Source organism: Nicotiana tomentosiformis, chromosome 12, assembly GCF_000390325.3.
Source record: "Nicotiana tomentosiformis chromosome 12, ASM39032v3, whole genome shotgun sequence".
Classification (NCBI taxonomy): domain Eukaryota; kingdom Viridiplantae; phylum Streptophyta; class Magnoliopsida; order Solanales; family Solanaceae; genus Nicotiana; species Nicotiana tomentosiformis.
This window is the reverse complement of record NC_090823.1, coordinates 80,023,251-80,047,049: the sequence shown is the minus strand read 5'-3', so window position 1 is coordinate 80,047,049 and position 23,799 is coordinate 80,023,251. Positions and strand designations below refer to the sequence as shown.

The window sequence follows — 23,799 nt, the reverse complement described above, 5'->3', positions numbered from 1 at the left end:
TCAAAAATATGGACCAGTAGATCTCTCTGGTCTACGAGGCCTCCTAGCCTCCCCGCCCTCTCTCTCTTGACCCAGCCTGTCCTCTCTCTGCTGGCCCCGACTGTCCTCTCTCTCTTGGCCCCACATGCCCTCAAATCGGCGGGCGATCCCCACCACCTGCTGAAATGGAACATCTGACTCCAACTCCCGAGCCATGCTGAACTGGATATCACATCTTAACCCCTCAATGAATCTACGGACTCGCTCTCTAACTGTAGCGACCAAAGCAAGTGTATGTCTGGCCAAATCACAGAATCTAATAGCATACTCTGACACTGACATAATTCCCTGGAGCAACTGCTCAAACTCTGCGCTCCATGCGTCTCGAAGGGACTGAGGAACAAACTCTCTCAGGAACATCTCCGAAAATTGATCCCATAAAAGTGAAGCTGCATCGGTCGGGCTACCCAACTCGTATGCCCGCCACCACTGATATGCCTCTCCCTTAAGCTGGAACGTAGTAGAAGCAACTCCAATCGTCTCCACAATACCCATAGTGCGGAGAATGCGATGGCACTCCTCTAGAAAGCCCTGTGCACCCTCTGAAACCAAACCACTGAAGGTAGGAGGGTCAGACTTCTTGAACCTTACAAGTCTAAGCTGTTCTTCCTCAGATGTTGCGGCCCTAACCATGGGCTGAACTGGGACCACAGGCTGAGTCACCATGACTCGTGGAACCTGACTAATGTGGACTCGTTGCTCTGGAGTATGGGCGGCGGGAGTCTGAGTCCCTCCCCCGATCTGTGAAGTAGCTGGTGTAATCGGAATCAACCCCGCCTGAGCCAATATACCAAACATACTCATAAACTGTGCTAAGGTCTCCTAAAGTCCAAGGGTAACAACAGGTGCCTCCGGTACCTGTCCCCCCAACCGGAGCTATTAGTGGCTCCTCAACCATTGCTCTAGTAGGAGCCCTAGCTGCGGCACGTGCTCCCCTTCGGCTTCTACCTCTACATCTGGCGTTACCTGCTCCGGGAGCAGCGTCATCGATAACTGCAGCTCGTGTCCTCACCATCTGTGAGAGAATAGAATGGTAAAACTCAAACTCCGAGATTAATAAACTCGCATGATAGGAATGAAGGAATTGAAACTGTCCTAATAATCCTATAGCCTCTCGAAGATAAGTACAGACGTCTCTGTACCGATCCGCAAGACTCTACTAAACTTGCTTATGACTCGTAGCACCTATGAACCTAGAGCTCTGATACCAACTTGTCACGACCCACTTTTTCCTCCGTTGGGTATCGTGATGGAACCTAGTCTTAGGGACTAGGTAAGCCTAACATATACTAAATAACAACAATAATTAAATAACATCTAACAATTTTTGAAATGGAAATCTCTATAAAATTTATAATTTCCATAACCGGTAGTACAAGTCATAAGCTCTACTGAGTTATTAGAAAGCCTATAAATACAACTGTTTTGAAATAGAGGTGAAACAGTGCAAGTACAATATCAGAAGGTGACTCTGAAACCTGCGAACGCAGCAACAAGTTTACCTTGAGTCTCCACAGCAAGATCCGTACTGCTAGCGATCAGTCAACTGACTCCATATTTACCTGGCCCTGTACAAAAATATACAGAAGTGTAGTATGAGTACACCACAGTCGGTACCCAGTAAGTATCAAGACTAACCTCAGTGGAGTAATGACGAGTTACAGTCAAGACACTCACTAGTCAAATAACCTATGCCATACTAAAATAATCGAAAACAAATAGCAGTGATAGCAACAATAATCCACTAGTGCTATAAACAGTAAGGCAGCAAGAACACCATAATTATTACTCAGACGAATAAGAAACACAAGAACAACCAATTAAACAAGTCTTTCACATATAATCTCTTCAAATAAACACCCTGCAAATAAATTTCTTCAAATAAGTATCCTTCGAATATAAAACTCTTCCAAATAAATATCTCATATCATAATCATAAAATACGGTTCTTGACCCCCTTTCATATTCTCACGGCACCTCGTGCGCATATCTCTAATCACAATTGCACGAATAACTCCCGTGCCAAATATTTTAATAAATCATGGATTTGCACATCAAGTGCTCAAATATTACAATTTATCACAGATTGCATATCAATTGCTCAAATATTATAATTTATCACAGATTGCACATCACGTGCTCAAATATTATAACTCGCCACCAAATTTAACAATACATTATTTTTCATAATAAGGAGCCCATAGCTCGACCATAATATGCACAAAGTCTTAACAAATATATCCGGGAGTGAACAACTCAACAAAATAATATTTTACATAAAAATCAAGGTGGCAATCACACCAAATCATCATATAAAAACAAATCCAACAAAATAAGAATTTAGGCAAGACAATTAAAGGATTTAATAAGTGCCAATAATTTTTAATTTAATGCATAAGGGCGTCTAAGGATCTTAACCAATATAATTTACACATATAAACCAAGTACGTACTCGTCACCTCGCGTACATGGTTTTCAATTATACAAATTACACATAAGACTCAATGCCTAAGGGAAATTTTTTTCACTCAAGATTAGGCAAGATACTTACCTTTTTTAAATTATGTCGATATTCCAAAATCGTCTTCTTGCTTGAATTGACCTCCGGACAGCTCAAATCTATCCAAATTAATTGTATAACTTCACTAAAATTCATCGAAAATAATTCCGGATAATAAAATGCAGACTTAAAAATTTATTCTAAAAGGTCAACAAAAGTCAATGCAGGGCTCGTCTTTCAGAATCCGACATAATTTTCACGAAATCCGAATACCCATTCCGATTTGAGTTCAACAATACCAATTTTATCAAATTCCAACAACAAATCGTCCTCCAAATCTTGAATTTCCGTTTTTGGAAGATTTTTGAATTCTTCCATTTAAATCTGAACTAAACGATGAATATAACCATAGATTCATGAAATATAATATAGAACACTTACCCCAGTCGAAGTCATGAAGAAATCCTCAAAATCATCCAAAAACCGAACTCTAAAAATCCCAATCGAAATGAAGAAATGACAGATTTTCGATCCTTAAGTTTCTGCCCAGGTTCGTATTTGCGGATAAAAACTTCGCATTTGCAAATGAACAGTACCTCCCATGAACACTGTTCGCAATTGCGACAAATTGTTCGCAACTGCGAGTGAACAGTATTTTCGCAATTGCGATAAATGGTTCACAATTACGAATGAACAGTGTTTTCGCAATTGATAAATGGTTCGCAATTGCGAATGAATAGTACCTCACTAGAAAACAGCAAACTCAAATTTCTCCGAAACCACCCTGAAACTCACCCGGAACCTCCCAGACATAAACCATATATGAATTTCAATCATAAAACATGCTACGGACCTGCTCGCGCACTCAAAACATTGAAAAGAGGTCGTCTTGACCCGATATTGACCATGGTCAAACTCCCAAATTTTTTAACTTTACTAGTCTCTCAACCAATGATCTAAAAATACATCCAAGCCCCTCGGGACCCGTCAAATCATACCAACAAGTCCTAAAATATCATACAAACTTTTGAAACTTTAAATTACAACGAACAATGCTAGAACCACGAATCATACCCCAATTCAAGCTTAATGAAACTAAGAAACTTCAACTTCTACATTAAATGTCGAAACCTATCAAATCACGTCCGATTGACCTCAAATTTTGCACATAAGTCATAAATGACATAACGGACCTATTCAAATTTTAAGAACTGGATTCCGACTACGATATCAAAAAGTCAACTTCCCGATCAAACTTTCCAAAAATTCCATTTTCGCCATTTCAAGCCAAATTTTACTACGGACTTCCAAATAATTTTCCGGACACGCTCCTACATCCAAAATCATCATACAAAACTATTGGAATCATCAAAATTCGAATCCGAGGTCGTTTACACATAAGTCAAATCTCTGGTCAACTCTTTTCATTTAAGCTTAAAAAATGAGAAGTGTTCTTTTAATTAAATTCCGAATCTTCCGAAAATCAAACTCGACCACACCCGCGGGTCATAATACATATTACGAAACTGCTCGAGACCTTAAGTCACTGAACGGTGCATTAATTCTTAAAACGACAAATCGGATCGTTACATATGGCATGCTAAATGAGCGCTTTTTTATTTTGTGGGTCAAAAAGTTATAGTCAAATGATTTTATTGTCAAAAAAAATTACTTTAATGAGTTATAAGTTGAATGACTATCTAAGGGATTGACTACTATATGAACATGTTAAGTTTTATTTCTCCTTTTTCCCCTTTTGTTAGTCATTTATTAACTAGGCATGCCTTCTAAGAAATCAATTACTATTAGGAGTATTTTATTAAATTACCCTTGTTAATGGTTATTAAAGTTGTAACTTCAATAAAATTTAGTAAGTGTGGGTACTTAATACTAAGGGTAATATTGCAAGTTAATAATAAATTCATTTATATCTGCCATGATGAACAAGTAAAAGGCAAACTTTATTTTTAGTATAGACTAGTAAAAAGGAAGAAAAAAATATTTGTTTAAAGGGAAGAAAATGGAGTCGCACGGTGACACAATTAGTAATTTTTTGAAGCTTGAAAAGAAATAATTATGCGAAATCCGATATCGTTGATGGCCAATTAATTTGATGTAGAAAAAAAGATGTTTTTGTGCGTTAAATATCCATTAGACAATATTTCCTAATGCATATTTTACTAAAATCTAAAAATTTGAGGGCTTGCTTCTGTGGTCTTCCATTACGACTATTGTTAGAGGGTCAATTTTTTTTTAGTTTTGACACGCAGTCGCACACAATGACTCAACCCTTTTTTCCTCGCGTTTTGGTTTGACATTTAGAATATAAAAGGCATACAGAAATCAGGCAAGGCACACACATACAAGAATCTCTTCCCATCTTTGTATTAACTCGTGCTACAAAGAACACATAAAATACCTTATAAAAGTTAGCCAAAGACAGCCACACTCATTGCCTTTGACAAGTATGCCATGCCCATATATATACGCACATGATTTTGCACATGTATGATATATGCTGCCTTATCCTAAAATAGCAGTTGACATCCCCACCGTAAATGATTCAAAATAATTCGAATTTTACAAGGCAACTACCCAAAATACACATAGCCCACTTTGCTGGAAATCAGGAAACTGCCCAACTGCATGCATGTGCGTGGCACATGGGCGCAACCTTCAACTTTTGGTGCCAACAGGCCAACTTGTGCCATGCCTTCGCACCATGCCAGTGTGCAACATGCGGTGCATGCACGTCTGCAAATATTACATGCCCAACTCGCCCATGACACTGCCTTGCCACATCCTAGCTTAGCTTTTCCAGCCAGTGCTATGCTTTTGCTGCCCGTTGCCTTTGCCTTGCCATGGCCACGCTAATGCCATGGTCTTGTCATGCCTTGGCACCTAAGCCAAATGCCGTCGTCCCACAGTTCATGCCCATCGACACCTGACCATCATAGGGTCGTATCGAGGTGCATCATGTAAATTCCTTGTCACGCCCATGTCATGTTCGATCAATCAAGCCGATTCAATATCTCAAAAGACAAAAACAAGTTAAATAATATTTTCTTAAATTTTGATGGCTGTATTTTACTCGATACCTTTGTCATGTTTATTAACTTTTGTTCGAATCAAGAGAATAATCCAATATATGTACTGATTAGAGCATTCCACAATCCACAATCCACAATAGACTCCTTAGTCCCAAGTCCCAAGTCCCAAGTCCCAAATGTTCCTCGTAACGTATCTTAAAAGCAAATACTCCCAAACTACAAGCTGCCCCTCACTGCACGCACCGCACCCCGTCTCTTGTATACTCTTCACATTCGTCTGACACAAAAGCTTTCCTCCTCTCTCTCTCTCTCGGTTTCTGCTCCAATTTCAATATCAAAAGCCCCCCTTCTACTCTCATATTTTTCCATAGTTTGTGCTGTGAGAGCGAGAGAGAGAGAGAGAGAGAGAGAGGCAGTGTCCGTTGCCCAAAATCACCCCGATAATTATTCAAAATGTCACTTCGACCCAGCAGTAGAACAGAGGTGAGGAAGAAATCTTACAAAATTGGGGTAGATGCGGATGAGGCTCGTCGTAGAAGGGAAGACAATTTGGTGGAGATCAGGAAGAACAAGCGGGAAGACAATCTCCTTAAGAAACGCCGTGAAGGCCTTCTTCAGTCCCAACAACTTCCTGATACTTCTCAATCCCCTGCTCTTCTCGAGAAAAGAGTATGTTGTATCTTCATTTTATTTGAACTCTTTATAATAATTTTTGTAATTGAGGCGTAGTTGATTGAAGCTTTCTACTGTTGCACTGATCTTGTTTTTGGATGCTTCGGAGAGTGTACAGTACTTTTGAATTTTATGACTAAACTAGTGATCTTTTGTGTCGCTTGATACTTGATTTGATTTATGTTCAGTAACTGCTTTTCGTTTTCGACTAACTGGGAGTTGAATATTTTGAGTTTACTGAATTCAGCTGAATCCCATAACTCTTTTGGTTTGAATTTTGTTTCTATGAAGCTGAGTCCATTGCATTTCTACCTCTGCTTCGTCTACGATTTTTTTTTTCTTTTTTCTTTTTGGGGATCGCGTTTTATTTTGATTGGATAAACAAAGTAGTATTGGAATGATTTGGGTGGAGTAGAATGGTTTCAGATGATTAGTACTGTCGACCCCGACTTCTGTTTGGGATTGAGGCAAAGTTGTGGTTGTTTGGTTTATTGCTTAGAAAACTAGAAATAAGAAACAAAACTAGCGTTATGAATTATTTTCCAGTACCTTCCTTCATGGTGTCTTCTGATTTCACTCTGGTTCCTTTATAGTCTTTGAGCGGTTATATTTTAGACCAATGAGGATTTTGCTAATTTCCAAATTGGGACCAACTTCATTGAGTGGTAGAGAAAGTAGGCTAATGTATTGCATGGATGTTGGAATGTTTCCCTACCAAGACATACGAAGAGCTAAAAAGTGAAACTATACCCTTTAAAACATTGTCGTACATATAATCTTCCCCAAATCACTATGAGTTGTGGGTTCAAATGTTTGTAATGCCAATACTCAGGGATGAGGAATAAACAAAGCTTCATTTTATTTGATATTAGTTTTACTTTCTTCTGGAAGACATGGATACTGAGGCGTAGTAGTAGTAGTAGTTGTTGTTGCTGGAAGACATGGATACTTTGGTCATAGTGGATTGCAAAGATCTGAATGAACATGTGCATAGATATAGTAACAGTTTCTATCGGTTTCTTGGGATTATGTCTATGATATACTAGAAGTGAAGAAAGGAAGATTATATTAACTTTTGTTTAGCTTATTTAGTTTTAGCTAACACATACCTTAAAAGAGGGAATCACACTTGATAACATTTCAGAGGATTGAAAGCCATTAGATTTCATCCTTGCCAAAAGAAGTGACAAAACCACATGTGGGATTGCAAAGGTCATATCAAGAGAAGCCCTGTTCACTTGACATAGATGGGTGGTTCTTGATGTGAAGAGAAAGAATAGAGCAGAAATGGGGAAGAGTTGCATGCAGTCGAGAATTCGCTGATGGGTATTAAATGTCACAAACAAAATAGCATTTATGAACAAGTTACTGAATGAGGAATCATGAGACTTAGAAGTGGACGCAGATATCCAATGGAAAGATGATAACTTACCTTATATATCCATGGAGGACTAAAACCTTAGCTACGGTCATAGATTTAGGCATGCAGAAGTAAAGCATGTTGTGAAAAAATATGGGTTAGCAAAGCCTGTGATCTAAATGGTACTCCTATAAAGTTTTGAAAGTGCCTTGGAGAGGTTGGAGTGATATGGCTTGCATGCTATTATAAGCTTTTTGATAAGCGACTATATGTTATATTAAGGAGCAGTAGATTCCAAACGAGCAGACAAAAATTACCTTGTTATGATATGCAGAACAAAGGAAAGTTGTATGAGCTATATCAAGAATTTATTATTCTGGTGCTTTGGTAAAACTCTAGATATGATGGATCATTATTTGGATTTTTTGTATTTCTTGGGGGGAAACATGTAGCATGATGGGGGATCTGTTGTAGTTTCAAAGTTTGTACTGATTTCTGTACCATCTTGGTAATTTTTTAAATAAAAGCCTTTACTTATAAAAAAAAGAAGGAAAGTTGTATGAGCTATAGTGATATTGAACTTATGACTTCCAATCAGAGGCGTATCCAGGTTGATGGATATGGGTTCACGTGAACCCATACTCTTCTCCCTAAATCATGTATAACAATGTTATATTTTTTTAAAATTACTTAAATATATGTGCGTCAACCCATGCTCAAAGACTTCTATGGTGCAATTATTATTGGGTGCACCTCTACAAGTGAAATTGGCGGTTCAAATTTCACTTTGAACAATTTTGATTTTGGCACGGAGTGTAGATATATGTGTGAATATTACTAAAATTTCAAAAAGAATATAATTTTGAATCTATAATTTCAATAGTGTAGTGGGTTCATGGTAAGAGACTAAAGTTAAACCCGTCAAATATAAATTCTAGATACACTTCTTCACAACAGTGCACCCATCCTCTTGAAATCCTGGATCCGCCTCTGCTGATGTATAGAGCATAACTCAAGGACTTACAAAGATGATAGAGACCCAACTTATGTTACGGAAAATGGAACTTGAGTCAAACTTAACTCTTAAAGTTAGCTCATAAGCTGATCCAAGACTATATAAGGAGACAACAACTTATTTCACCAACTAATATGCGACAGTCTAACACTCCCGTACATGCCAATGGCTGGACAACTAAAGCATTGGCAACATAGCATGGGGCCCCAACATTGGGTAACCAAGAATAGGAACGAGTACAAATCTGGTACCATGTTAAGAAATTTGAAAACCTCAAAATCTAGTCCATGAGGCGAGGATTACCCAAGATTATTTAAGCTTGTCTTTTTTTCCACATTATTTCTTTTTAGTCTGTTTCGCAAAGAATGACACATTTTTATATTTGGAAATAATTTAATTTTAAACTGTCCATTTTACCCTTTGTGAATGTTATGGCATGTTTAGGACCACAAGCTTCAAAAGTCCTCATTTCTTCTTAAACTTAGTATCGAGTCAAACTACATCACATAAATTGAAACGAAGAGAGTACTATACTTATATGAATTTAGTACTAACTAATCAAATTGCAAGTAAACTACCTAATTCAAGTATTAGATATACAATAATGCCGATATTAATCCAACTCCTTAAAGTTGAGATTTTAAAGAACTAATGATGACCTCTCTCTTTGCATGCGTCATTGCTTTAAGCAACTAAGCGATGGCTTTTTTGATGTATTTTTTTCCAGAAAATATTTTCCCCTCACCAACCAAACATCGGAAAACGTTTTCCATGACTTGGTCATACCAAACACACTTGAGGCTCAATACGACTAGTTGAACAATCAGAATTTGGAACTTCAAGATCAGATGTAAAGATACTGTCTCAGCGTGCAATATATGTAGAAAGATTATTTCAGTATAGTATTTCAATTAGTTTCACTTTCCGTATATAATTCCACTGCATAATGAGTAACAAAGAAGAGAATTAGAACAAAAGAGTGTAGAAGCAGAAAATTAATCGTTGAAGCATAAGATAAGCAGAAAGATTGGAGTAGACATTTGGCTATTGTGAGTCAACAAATGAACATGAGGCAGGGAGATCTATGAGTAATTTGGATTTGCATAGTCTATTTCTAGTGTCTGAAGTATTATAACTTTTTCAAATAAAATGGAGATCAACTTGTGCTTTGCCCCATTTGATGATTCACAATTCTTAAAACATGTGAGAAGCGTATGGGTGACAATTATTAGTGAAACTGGGGGCAAATATTGAGAAAGCTTGGATAGAGAATATTGAAAAGATGAAAAGTGATTAGCTTACTCAATTTCACCCTGTTCTAATTTTTTTTAATTCAAACTTGGTGTTCTTTTTTATGAATGCTATGATCTTGGTCATAACTCTTAATAACTTGTGTTTTATAACAGTTGGAAAGTATTCCTGCTATGGTCCAAGGAGTGTGTTCGGAAGATCCTGCTACACAAATCGAAGCAACTACGCATTTTAGGAAGCTCTTATCAATTGGTAACACTTGGTTCTACAGATAGTCTCTTAGATCTTTATGTAATTGTTCAAATGAACAAGTTTTCTGTTACCTATAGAGCGCAGTCCTCCAATTGATGAGGTGATTAATGCTGGAGTTGTTCCTCGATTTGCGGAATTCCTCGGGAGGCATGACCTACCTCAACTGCAAGTGTGTTTCTTGTTTTTCCTTTATTTGTTATGTTGCATTTAGTTATGAAACATCTTGAGTCTGCTTTGATCTTCCCATGCGCAGTTCGAAGCTGCATGGGCTTTGACCAATGTTGCATCTGGGACTTCAGAACATACTCGAGTTGTGATGGAACATGGAGCTGTTCCTAAGTTTATTCAACTTCTAAGTTCAGCCAGTGATGATGTGCGTGAGCAGGTAATTTTGCTTTCTCATTCCACATTCTATTTCTTCACACTCAATTCTTTGGACTCAAAACTAGCTTCCTCTTGTCATGGAGAAGTTCCTCTTTTATAAAGTTTCAAAGACTTTGATGTTCGTAAAAGCTTAGCACTATGAATGGTAAATAATGTAGGAAGTTTGAAACTTTTCCCGATTTTCTTCAGTAATTTCTGCATGGTAATATTGTGTTTCTGTTTCTGCAAATGATTGCTATGCCAAATTTCTACAAGCGAGCCCTTTGTCATTGTGAACTTCTGTCTTTTAATACTTGTTTGTTGATTTGACAAGAGAGGGTTGCTCGAGTGGTAACTTCTTCCACCTCCAACCTTCAGATTGGGGGTTCAGAGTCACCAAGTGAGCAAAGTGGGTGAGGACCACAATTGACTCATGTGAAAGGGGATTGGAGTTAGGCTAGTGTAGGTTACTGAACGCAAAGAAATTGTTTTATTTTTAGAAATTTAAAAATGAATTTACATTTATGCCCATATACTGAACAGGCAGTCTGGGCTTTGGGCAACATTGCTGGTGATTCCCCTAGTTGTAGGGATCTTGTGCTTGGTCAAGGTGCACTCATGCCATTGCTAGCTCAGTTGAACGAACACTCAAAGCTTTCAATGCTGAGAAATGCTACATGGACGCTCTCTAACTTCTGTCGAGGCAAACCACCAACACCATTTGAGCACAATTTATGCTCTAATAATGAGTAGTATTTAGCGATTTTGATATTGTGAATCTCGCTAGGTTGGTAAAATTTTCTCCTAGAATGTCTTTGGCTCACAATATATTTTGTTAGGTCAAACCTGCATTGCCAGTTCTTCAACAGCTTATCCACATGAATGATGACGAGGTCTTGACAGATGCTTGTTGGGCCCTTTCTTATCTATCGGATGGCCCAAATGATAAGATTCAAGCTGTAATCGAGGCGGGTGTCTGTCCCCGACTTGTGGAGCTTCTTCTGTATGTTCAATTACCTCTACTGTCACTATTTACTTAGTTTAGTCTGCAGTATACAGGGTTGACAGCATGTATGGGAATTGTTCCAGCATTCAAAATCGTGACATTTATGTTATTATCAAGCAAAGTTTGCTGAATTTTAGTGCTAACCTTCATTTTTGTTTTCTTGTCCTGCAAAGTCATCCATCACCTACAGTTCTTATACCTGCTCTTCGGACTGCGGGAAATATAGTCACGGGTGATGATGCTCAAACACAGGTAGTACAGTTCCGTCTTCTAAACAAAACTATGCTATACTGTTATCTGGATGCCATGTCTGAATTATATGAAAACTTTTTTGTTGGTATGTTATCCCAAGAAGCATAGGAATTTGCTTAGTACTCCCTCCATTTATATGACACACTTTCCTTTTAGTCTGTTCCAAAAAGAATGACACATTTCTATATTTGGAAACAATTTAACTTTAAACTTTTTGTCTTACCCATTTTACCCTTAGTGAGAAGCTTTTATAGCCACACAAATGTCATGGCCCCACAAAGCTTTTACCCCTTTAGCTTTTAAAACTACAAGTTTCAAAAGTCTTTTTTTTCATTAAACTCTGTGCCGAGTCAAACTACCTCATATAAATTGAAACGGAGGGAGTAAGTAGCAAGGTACAAAGGATTTATGAGTTATGCACCAAAAAAAAAAGTTTATCTTCATCATATTTTCATTTCAAAAAGAAGTTACAACAAACCTTACAGTGAGGGGACTAGAGAAACTCTAACACCCTATCCTCGTACTAGGATATGAGCTTTCATGTTAATTAAGATTGTTTATTGACTCCCCTTCTTTAGCTCTAGTTTTTAAATAATTATTTTTTAATATTTTTCAGTACGTGATTGACAACCAAGTCTTGCCATGTCTCAATCAATTGCTATCCGAAAAGCATAAGAAAAGCATCAAGAAGGAGGCTTGTTGGACAATCTCTAATATCACCGCTGGAAATAGAGCCCAAATACAGGTATATGATTCCATTGCACTTGTCCCCATTTTGATTTCATAAGCTTCATTCACCATCAAATCACACGTAGTGAGTTGCGTTGCGTTTTTCCTTGAATTATTAAGTCCCACAAAGTACTGCTGTTTGGTGTAGTCGAATACCAATTATAACTGCATATTTTACTAAAACTTCTGTTTATTATTACTTTGGAGAAGTGATGTAAGATATTCAATTTGGAATGCTTGGTAATTTTGGTGACAGATTTAGCATATGGCCTTGCGAGCATTTCACTTCGCTGGGTCTAGGATTATCAAAATGTAATTAGATCTTTGGCAGTTTTTCTGAAAGATACTTTTAAGTTACTCCTTTTATCTTTCTGTATCAAAAAAGTATTTACTCCTCTCATCCCAAACGGCTGACCTAGTTCGTCCCCAGGGCTTTGGTCTAGTAGTAAGAGCCCAACTTGTGATATGTGGCCCACAAAATTGCCTCGTCAATGTTGTCCAACAAAATTGGATCAATGGTATCGCGAGCTTCATAACGTCGTCTCAATGTTCTATTGTATTTAATATACACTAGATCATTGAGACGCGATAGCTCAAGCCTATTCCTTTTCTTGGAGTGAATCTGCGCATAAGTTGTTTAGATTAATTAACAGATACTAATAATAATACAATATAGAATATATTAATAAAATAAATTTACTTCTTACATGCTCAAATATGCTCCAATTTCTCTCGCATCCAGATGCACTACAAGTTAGGCTTAGTACTTTGATGGCAAACTTTTGCAAGTTTGGAGTTTGATGTCCAAATTGCTTCCACCATTCAACTATAGAAAAATATTTTAAAAGTTAATAAGTATAAATCAAATAAATTAATTTAAAGTTATAAGGATATCTATATTAAAGTTAGTTACATGGCGACCTTATGTCTCTGACTCTAATGGCCGCTTGTAAACCAAATAGGCCCTCTGCTTGTGAGTACCTACCAAACTCCTCCCCTATTTGATCTATCGTCGCTGAATTAGGGACCAACTTCTCAAGACATGCATGATGTCCAATCCACACCTCTGAAGTCAAAGTTTCATCTCTAGTGTTGTAAAATAATCCCGGGTTCAGAAGATGGCATGCTGCATGCAAAGGTCGATGGAGTTGATTCTCCCACCTGGTATCAATTATCTCAAAAGCTTTCTCATATTTCCTAACATCTCCCTCAAATGACGCTGCAATAGTCTCTTTGGCTCTATCCATAGCTTCATAAAAATAGCCCATTGGTGGTTCTCTCCCCATCCATCATACGAAACACCCTAATCAAAGGACCACCAACTTTAAGAGCTCGAACGACGTCATTCCAGAATGATGGAGAAATAAGAACTTTGGCAGTTTCTTTCCCTGCAGCTTCCTTTGCATATCAATTATCTTTTCATTCATTTGAAAGAACTAGCTTTCTCAAGTTTTTCTTTTGCAAGTAAAAACTATGCAAAGTTAAGAAAGCCGTTGCAAATCTAGTCTTGGCCGGTCTCCCCAAATTTCTTTCATTTGTGAATTTCCTCATCAAATTCAACAACAACGGCCTCTGACTGATGTAAGAATATACCCTGACGGCCTTAGTGAAAACTGTAAAAGTAACAATAATAATTTTATAGTTAATACTTAATAGGATAGGACATAAGTATAAATAAAGTTAAAAGCTTTAAAGATAACTATATTAAAGTTACCTGAAGCATATGGGTTTTCCTTAATATGTCACCAAACATCAAGTTGATACAATGGGCAGCACATGGAGTCCAATAAATATGTGGATACATAGCTTCCATCAACCTACCCGCACTAACATTCTCACTAGCATTATCTGTAACAATTTGTACAACATTTTCCTTTCCAATTTTATCAATAGTCTTTCTAAACAAGCTGTACATTTTGCTTCCATCCGTAGAAGAGTTGCTAGCATCGTGAAATTCAAGAAACACACTCCCTCTTGGAGAGTTCACCAACACATTTATGATCATTTTTTCATTCCGTGTTGTCCATTTATCCATCATAATGGAACATCCAAACTTGTTCCATTCCACTTTATGCTCCTCAATAATTTGGTCTATCTTCTTCACCTCTTTTTTAAGATGAGTTACTCTAACTTCATGATAGCTAGGAGGCTTTATTCCTGGGCCATATTGTCCTACGGCCTCAATGAATTTATCAAAAGTTTTGTAGTTAACACAGTTGAGTTCATCATCTTCATCCATTTCATCATCTTCATCAATTAGATTCACCGATGCTTCAAAATTCATTTGAGTTCTTGTCACATTTTTCTTATCAACAAATGTTTTTACTTCCTCCCTAACCTCGGGCGGACAAAGGGGACATTGTACTACATTTTTAAATCCACCTATCAAATGTTGCTTGTGACGAGTTACCCCACCATGATATGTTTTTTCACAAAACACACATTTAATTGCGGATCTTGATGAGCCTTGTATAGCATAATTCCAAGCTATATCATTTCGTTTATTACTATTGGATGACGCCATTTCAACGCTATTTTATAGAAAAAAAATTATCAAGTCAATATGCAATTAATTCTACTCGATAAGACTATAAGTCAATAATTGAAAAAAAGGCAAACAAAACAGGGCCTGAAAAAAACAGAGCATTTGTTAAGAGAAGAAGCCGCCTCTGTTATTTTGCCAAAACAGGGCTTCGAAATAGCCTCTGTTATTTTGCCAAAATAGAGGCAAAAAAAAAATTAAGAGAAGAAGAAAGACCTCTATATTTTGCTCGAAAAATAGAGCACAAAAACAGACCTCTGTTTCTGTTCTTTTCGACAAAAAATAGAGGAAAAAAAATAGAAAGAAGAAAGAAGAAAGAAGAAAGAAGAAGAAACATACCTGGTCTTTCAATGGCAGGAACCTCAAGCTTTTAGATGAAGAAGACGATGGCAGAACCCTAATCGCGAGTTCAGAACGTCAAAGAAGCTCTGTTGTTTTGTTCGAAGTTGAAGAAGCTCTGTTGTCAAGCCCTAATCGCGACCCTTTTTGTTAAGTCCTTGCCCTTTTTCTTTTTTTGTTTCTAAAAAACAAAAGGTGACGCTACGGTCGCTTCTCGCGACACTGTCGCCTCTCGCCACACAGGCAGAGGCGAGCGCTTTTTGAAACGCAACGCAACAGAGGGTCTGTAGCGACACTGTCTCGCCTCGCCTCGCCTCGCCTCACGCTATTAGCGCTGAAGCGAGCGCTATTTATAACACTGTATGTGGGTTAGGCGCACGTCACGGGTTTGAATCTTACCATAAACAAAAGTCTAGTATATAACTGGGAAAGGGTAGAAGGGCGGGCCTATTGTCTACCGAGTTTCAAATTGTTTGCCACTCTCCCTCGAGGATTCTCGGCTATAAAAAAAATCAAGTGACCTAGTTAGGAGTTGGCTGTGGGTAAGTACAACGGAACTGTGTATATGTGAGTATTCAATATGCGAAAATGTAGTTTTTTTTTCTAATTTTTAGTATGTTTTGAAGAATATGCACAAAGTACTTGCACCTATTTCACATATAAATGATCCATATACATAGGGTCGCACAGGTATTAAGGAAAATGTTGAAGTTATATTGTATGTGAGTAGAGGTTGATCCAAATTGATATAAGTTCAACTTTTTATGAACCGAAATGGGTCTAACGAGTCTCTTTTAAAGCTCCATCATATTTTTCTGTATACTTTGATAGTATTTATTCGTTATGGGCTACCTGTTCAAAGTTCTTTCCTCCAACTTTTATAGGCAGTTCGCACCCCTTCTGAACCTTCAATTCAGTAGTCTTTTCACTTATATTGTAGTATTAACTTTTTTGCGATTTTGAGATAAAGGTATGTTCACTACTCTAGTCTGCAGCATCTTCTCTGATCCTCTTGGGGGCTTGTCAATCGGTTCTGTGATTGGTAATATTCTGACCACTATAGCCCATAGGTATTCTTTTGTGTCCTTAGCTGACTAGAAATGCTTACTAGAAAGTTTGCTAACAGCTTAGTCCAAGCTCTGAATAGAATGGAAACAGCCAATTGCAATTGACCTAAAGCTTAGTTTATGAATTTACCCTCCATTGCCTTGGGGTTGTAGATCCTGGTGTCGTTACTCTCAGGAGAACCAACTACTCCAGCCGATGGAGGATTCGTTTAAGTGTTGGCTGCTGACTAGTGGTGAAAACTATTTAATTTTAATGGACTGCATTTTGCTGCTTAGCAAAAAAAATTAAAAATAAAAATAAAAAGCATGGATCCTAAGTTTTATGAGGATCCATGTTCAACCGGAGTTGGATTAGCTTCCAGGATAACTGTTTCTGACAATCATCAGAAGGTTCTTTTAAAAAAAAAAAGAATTTCTATAAGATTTTCTTCCTTTTGTCCAGAGTTTTTTCCCCCACTTCTTGAAACGGGAAGTGTCAGCATTCCTATCTTTTTTCCCCCACTAATGCAGCAATGTATGCTCATTTCCTTTTCAACAGGCTGTTATCGAGGCCAATATCATTCTTCCCTTGGTACACCTCTTGCAGCATGCAGAATTTGATATTAAGAAAGAGGCGGCATGGGCTATCTCAAATGCTACTTCTGGAGGATCTCATGACCAGATCAGGTATGTCAATATATCCATATGCCCTTTTTTGATGCTATATTTCCACCACTAGATCTGGGTTTGCAGAAGTGAATCTTGAAGCTGTTTCTTTGATGATTTGTGATCCTTTCATATTGTTCCGGTGACAAGAGACAGCTAGTTCTAGAGCTTAGATTACAGGGACGATAAATATTAAAAATAAATAGCTAAATGAGGACAACCTTTTCATTTTTGTCTTCGGGAAACTACACACTTCATCCCCCCGCCTCCCCAAAAAAAAAAAAAAAAAATTGTCCCAAAAAGTCACTTACACATGCAAACTTTACAGGCGTCCTTTTACCCCCTTATTCTTGTTTGGAGTGGAACTACTACCACCCTGGGACGTATTCCACATCAGCGCTCAGCAATTCATTAAGTTTTAACTTTTTCCCTTTTTTTTTGACACCTTTTCCCCCCTTCTTTTTATTACTCTTTTTTACACTAGTTAACTCTAATTAACCCTTAACACTCCTCAATAACTGTCATCTCCTTCACACCCCTAATTATTGTGGAACTGTGAACAAGAACATTAAGATTGCTTCCTCTCCACCAAATAGAACAAAATTTAAGATTGAAATTGGATTTTTGAATGTTATTTGCATTGCTTGGAGAATAAGATGAGTTCCTTTGTGTTTTTTTATTTCTTCTATATTTTTTCCAAAAGTCAGCTTTATCGGTAAGATTCCGCCATTAACGACGAAGCTGTAGCTTTTCTCCCTGCTACTAACTGAGAAATCAATAAGAATCTCTATTTCAATCTCCAAATCTGGCAGCATATCCCCATCGTCGGATATCTATTTGTTAAGAGTTTAAGAGGGCATTCTTTATAAAACCGAAAGAGTTTAAGAGGGCATCAACGGACTCATTCCTGCTAACATGTATTGAATGCTGGTGGGTGTTGTCAGTTGGATCTGATAACAACGTCGCCGGATTTGACTTTTTCTTTTTGTCTTGTCCTATTCCAGTATTGCAAAGGTTTGAGGATTGTATTTGTTTCTAACATTGAGTTTTTTTGTAAAAGATGCTCATGAGCTGTTTTATTAATTTTCTTTTGATATTTAATTGAGAGAGCACAGGGGATGAAGGTTTTAAGTAGTTCTTAGTCAAGCTAGACATGGTTGGAAATCAGGGATAGCTGGAAGGTGATGGGAAAATCCAAAGGGAAGAATGGTGGTGCATCTGATGCTTGGTGTATGAATGAAATTAGGAGAAAAAAATCAGACAAAAACACATTAAATGTAATTATTCGAGTGTCCAATTAATAATTGACACGTGTCAGATTTTCAACTCAAATTTTGCGTCTCATGCGCGACTAAGGAAGTAGTTTTTCTTTCCGGGGCGAGCGTGAAGTGAAGCGACAAAGCCCTGATTCTCTTAAAGCGTGAAGCGCTTCATTGAAGTGAAACGAGATTTTCAAAAAATAAATACCAAAATAAACCTTGCAGAAAGATAATTTATATAAGCTAAGTTGCTCGGACACAGGTGAGGGTATCCAACACGGGTGCGGATTTAGAGATCAGATCCTTTGAGATGTAAATTCTAAGATTGGGGATACGGATCCTAATACGGATATGGGTGCGGGGATTCGGCTAAAAATAATTTAAAAAAATCTCTAAATTATGAGAAATTATGTGGAATACTTACCTATAACTTGTGAAGTGTAGATTTTTTTTTATTCTCAAGTTGTAGGCATGATTTCTTGATTTTCGTCTCGGATTCTTCTACAAGTTAACTTTTTTATAATTATCTTTCATTTACCATTAAGTATTACTTTTATAATTAAATTTAGATCTCTAATTGTTATTAAAAATCAGATTTAGTGTGTGTCAAGCTTTCACTACAAGAGGTACAATATTATTAAATAAAATAATTGTCACGCCCCAAAACCGAGGAGCGCGACCGGCGCTCAACGGAGTGAACCCGACCGAGTAAGCCTGTTAGATTCCTTTTACCCAAACTCATTGATGAATAAAGAGAATATATATTTTTCTTAATTAAACAATAAAGTGGTCATGTCTGCAATTACCAATTTCTTACCATAAGTTTCACCATTTTTAAAGTTTCAAATGGACAAGTAATACAACCACAATATAGCATAGTTTTCTTTCCCAGCACCAATACGCATCCCACATTATGTCTACGGAGCCTCTATAGATAAAGAACAGTACAATGATAATGCCGGCAACAAAGCCCGGCTATACCTTAAACCGAATACACAAAGTACAAAAGATACATAACCCCAGGATGAAGTGGGGCTCACCAAGTCAGCTGGGAAGAAGGTGTACTGCTATCACTGATCGATATCTCCTGCTGTGGAACCACCTACATCCATTGAAAGATGCAGCGCCCCCGGCAAAAGGGACGTTAGTACTGTCGAATAGCACTAGTATGTATAACTAAACACCCTCTCAATAGAATGACAAATAATACAACAAGATTATCATAATATCAATGAAAGCCTTAATCAATATCAAACCTCAATTTAGGATCAAGACAATGTTCAAATTAATTTCCATATCTCACATTGGGAGATTTTTAGTATCGATATACCATTGTCCACAATACCATTATTCACAATACCAGTACCACCGTACTCTCAGCACGGAGTCCGATCACGACCCGATCGGCTAGGCCATCTCATTAGAGACATCAACCACAATTTCTCTCAATATCAATACCACCGTCTTTAACATGGAATCCGATCACGAGCCGATCGGCTAGGCCATCTCATTAGGGACATCAACCACAATTTCCCTCCATATCAATACCACCGTCTTTAACACGGAGTCTGATCACGACCCGATCGGCTAGGCCATCTCATTAGAGACATCAACCACAATTTCTCTCAATATCAATCATCGCATTTCATATTACTTTCACTTCTTTTCATTTCATTGGCACTAATGGTCATAATTATAAGATCATTCTTGGCACGTTGGCCATATTCAGTATTTCATGCTCACCTTATCAATTTGAAATATCATTATCATCATCAACAACAAATACAATTCAATTCAAGGTGTGTAGTACACATGTGAGCAATTTAGAGTCTAAGGCACATAGAGATATTTCACAAAATTTGGCATAATAGCCTTCATTTGAACTTGACTTAAAGTCGAAACATTATTAATGCACAACCCATGTTTTAAGTCAGTGCGCAACCATCGGGGCCCAGTCAGCAGCAGGAGAGCCATTTTGGGCCCAGCCAGGGTAACAGGGAATCCTACCAGCAGGGTCGGTCTGGTGGGAGATTTCAGCAACAGTGGAGGCCCCCATGCCCTAGGTGTGAGAAGATGCACTTTGGGGCCTGCTTCATGGACCAGCCCTTATGCTACGGGTGTGGTATGAGGGGTCATATTCAGAGGGATTACCATTCGTCTCACTATAGCATGGGCATGGGTGCATCACAACTAGCCTGTTCTTCAGCTACTACATCCGCAACACCTCCTCCAGCTCGAGGCACTCCAACACCCGCAGGGCGTGGTTTAGCTAGGGGTGGTACACATAGTTCGGGAGGACCCATCCGTTTCTATGCTATGAAGGGCCGCTAGAGTTCAGAGGCTTCTCCAGATGTTGTCACAAGTATATTGACTGTTCAATCTCATGATGTGTATGCTCTTATTGATCCCGGTTCCATTTTTTCCTATGTCACTCCCTATGTTGCTATGGAATTTGGGATAGAACCGGAACAACTCCACGAGTCGTTCTCTGTATCTACTCCGGTTGGTGAGTCTATTGTGGCCGCGCGAGTTTATAGGGATTGTGTTGTCACGGTGCGTGGTCGGGACACCATGGCTGATCTCATTGAATTGGGGATGGTTGATTTTTATATAATAATAGGGATGGGTTGGCTTTATTCATGTTTCACTAAGCTTGATTGTCGAACCAGAACCGTTAGGCTTGAATTTCCAAATGAGTCAGTGATTGAATGGAAGGGGGATGATGTGGTGCTGAAGGGTAGATTTATTTCTTACCGTAAGGCCACAGAGATGATTAACACTTGGTCCGGGTTACGGACACCGATGCTGAGGCACCTACACTTGAGTTCGTGCCTGTTGTGAATAAAGTTTTGGGGGTCTTTATCCCTAGGATCCCACCAGACAGGGAGATTGATTTTAGGATTGATGTGATGCTAGGAACGCAGCCTATATCTATTCTGCCCTACAGAATGGCACCTACAGAACTGAAGGAGCTAAAGGAACAATTGAAGTATTTCTTAGAGAAGGGTTTCCTCCGGCCGAGTGTGTCGCCTTGGGGCGCACTGGTCCTTTTTGTAAGGAATAAAGACGGCCCACTGAGAATGTGTATTGACTATCGGCAGCTCAACAAGGTCACGATCAAGAATAAGTACCCACTGCCAAGGATAGATGACTTGTTTGACTAATTTCAAGGTGCTAAGTACTTCTCCAAGATCGATTTAAGATCCGGGTATCACCAATTGAAGATCAGGGAGCAGGATATTCCGAAAACAGCTTTCAGGACCCAATATAGGCACTTTTGAATTTCTGATAATGTCTTTTGGGCTAACAAATGCCCCGACAGCTTTCATGGATATTATGAACCGAGTTTTCAAGCCGTTCCTCGACTCTTTTGTGATAGTGTTTATTGATGATATCCTTGTATATTCACGAGGTAGAGAGGACTATGCCGATCACCTTAGGGCAGTTTTACAGACTCTTCGTCAACACCAGTTGTATGCGAAGTTTTTGAAATGTGAATTTTGGCTTGAATCACGTTCTTGGGTCACGTTGTTTCTAGAGAAGGAATTAAGGTTGATCCTCAAAAGATTTCAGGGGTGAAGAATTGGCCTAGACCTACTACCCCAATAGAGATTCACAGTTTCTTGGGCTTAGCTGGATATTACAGGAAGTTTGTGGAGGGGTTCTCTACCCTTGCCTCTCCGTTGACTAAATTGACGCAGAAGGCGGTTAAGTTCCAATGGCCAGATGCTTGTGAAAGAAGCTTTCAGGAGTTGAAATAGAGATTGACTACGACACCAATGTTGACTCTACTAGACGGTACAAATGGGTTTGTGGTATATTGTGATGCTTCAAGAATCGGACTTGGGTGTGTATTAATGCAACATGGCAAGGTAGTAGCTTATGCTTCTAGGCAACTCAAGAATCAAAGAACTATCCAACACATGACTTAGAGCTTGCGGCGGTGCTATTTGCATTGATGATTTGGCGTCATTATCTATATGGGGTCCATGTGGATATATTCACGGATCATAAGAGTCTTCAATACATTTTCAAATAGAAGGAATTGAATCTGAGGTAGAGAAGATGACTTTAATTACTCAAGGATTACGACATCGATATTCTGTATCATCCGAGGAAGGCTAATATTGTAGCGGATGCTCTTAGTCGGAAATCTATCGGTAGTTTGGCTCACTTGGAGGCATATCAAAGGCCATTGGCCAAGGAGGTTCATCGGTTGGCTAGTTTGGGAGTTCGTCTTGCGGATTCTAGTGAAGGAGGAGTGATTGTACAAAATAGGGCTGAATCATCGCTTGTTGTGGAAGCCAAGGAAAAGCAATACCACGACCCATTATTGGTACAGTTGAAGGAGGAGATTCATAAACATAAGACCATGGCCTTTTCTCTTGGCATGGATGATGGTACACTAAGGTACTAAGGGCAACTATGTGTTCCAAACGTGAATAATCTCCGGGAAAGAATCATGATCGAGGCTCACACTTCTAGGTATTCCGTGCACTCGGGCTCTACAAAGATGTACCATGATCTTAAGGAAGTCTACTGGTGGAATGATATGAAGAAGAATGTAGAGGACTTTGTGGAAAGATGTCCAAATTGTCAGCAAGTGAAGGCCGAACACCAAAGGTCCGGTGGGTTGGCATAGAACATACAAATTCCGATGTGGAAATGGGAGATGATCAATATGGACTTTGTGGTAGGACTACCTTACACTCCTTGCAAGTTCGACTCGATTTGGGTGATTGTGGATCGACTCACGGAATCAACACACTTCTTACCTGTTAAGGCTATCGACACAACAAAACAGTATACTCAGTTGTATATCAAGGAAACTGTCAGGCTACATGGCACTCCAGTTTCCATCATTTCTGAGCGGGGAGGGGGGGGGGACAGTTCACAGCTAACTTTTGGAAGATATTTCAGCAAGGGTTGGGTACTCAGGTAAATCTTAGTATAACTTTTCATCCACAGACCGACGGGAAAGCAAAGTGGACTATTCAGACGCTCGAGGATATGTTGCGCACTTGTGTTCATGACTTCAAAGGCACCTGAGATGATCATTTGCCGCTCATAGAATTTGCTTACAATAATAGTTATCATGCTAGCATTCAGATGGCACCGGTCGAGGATCTATATGGTAGGAGATGTAGATCTACCATTGGATGGTTCGAGATTGGGGACGCAAAGTTGATAGGACCATACCTCGTACATCGGGATATAGAAAAGGTTAAGATTATTACGGAACGGTTGAAAACTGCCCAAAGTCGTTAGAAATCCTATTCGGATATACATCGTAGGAATTTGGAGTTCCAAGAGGATGATTGGGTATTCTTGAAGGTTTCCCCCATGAAGGGGGTAATGCGGTATGGTGAGAAGAGGAAATTGAGTCCAAGGTATGTCTGATCGTACTAAATCATTCAGAGGATCGGTCAGGTGGTTTATAGGCTAGAACTACCTCCAG

The 23,799-nt window shown here is 38.6% G+C and overlaps 2 protein-coding genes across 9 annotated transcripts in view; one reads left to right on the top strand and one right to left on the bottom strand.

Annotated features, from left to right (window-relative positions):
- LOC138902930 (uncharacterized) lies at positions 1–705 on the bottom strand. The gene has a single exon (XM_070190833.1). It carries the CDS (start codon positions 703–705, stop codon positions 1–3), a length of 705 nt encoding a protein of 234 aa, XP_070046934.1.
- Positions 706–5,755: 5,050 nt separating this feature from the next.
- Positions 5,756–23,799, top strand: part of LOC104114545 (importin subunit alpha-4-like) — a 47,751-nt gene continuing 29,707 nt past the window's right edge. Inside the window, exons 1-10 of one of the 8 annotated variants that reach the window (XM_070192273.1) lie at positions 5,765–6,258; positions 10,043–10,139; positions 10,217–10,308; positions 10,393–10,524; positions 11,046–11,229; positions 11,340–11,505; positions 11,682–11,760; positions 12,377–12,505; positions 16,976–17,103; positions 17,411–17,685. In XM_070192273.1, coding sequence (XP_070048374.1) covers positions 6,043–6,258; positions 10,043–10,139; positions 10,217–10,308; positions 10,393–10,524; positions 11,046–11,229; positions 11,340–11,505; positions 11,682–11,760; positions 12,377–12,505; positions 16,976–17,103; positions 17,411–17,504 — 1,317 coding nt within the window. In that variant the 5' untranslated portion in view covers positions 5,765–6,042 and the 3' untranslated portion in view covers positions 17,505–17,685. Of the gene's footprint in view, positions 6,259–10,039; positions 10,140–10,216; positions 10,309–10,392; positions 10,525–11,045; positions 11,230–11,339; positions 11,506–11,681; positions 11,761–12,376; positions 12,506–16,975; positions 17,104–17,410; positions 17,686–17,785; positions 18,184–23,799 lie in introns of those variants that run through there. The other 7 variants (XM_009625016.4, XM_070192272.1, XM_070192267.1 and 4 more) reach the window with 7 other exon arrangements.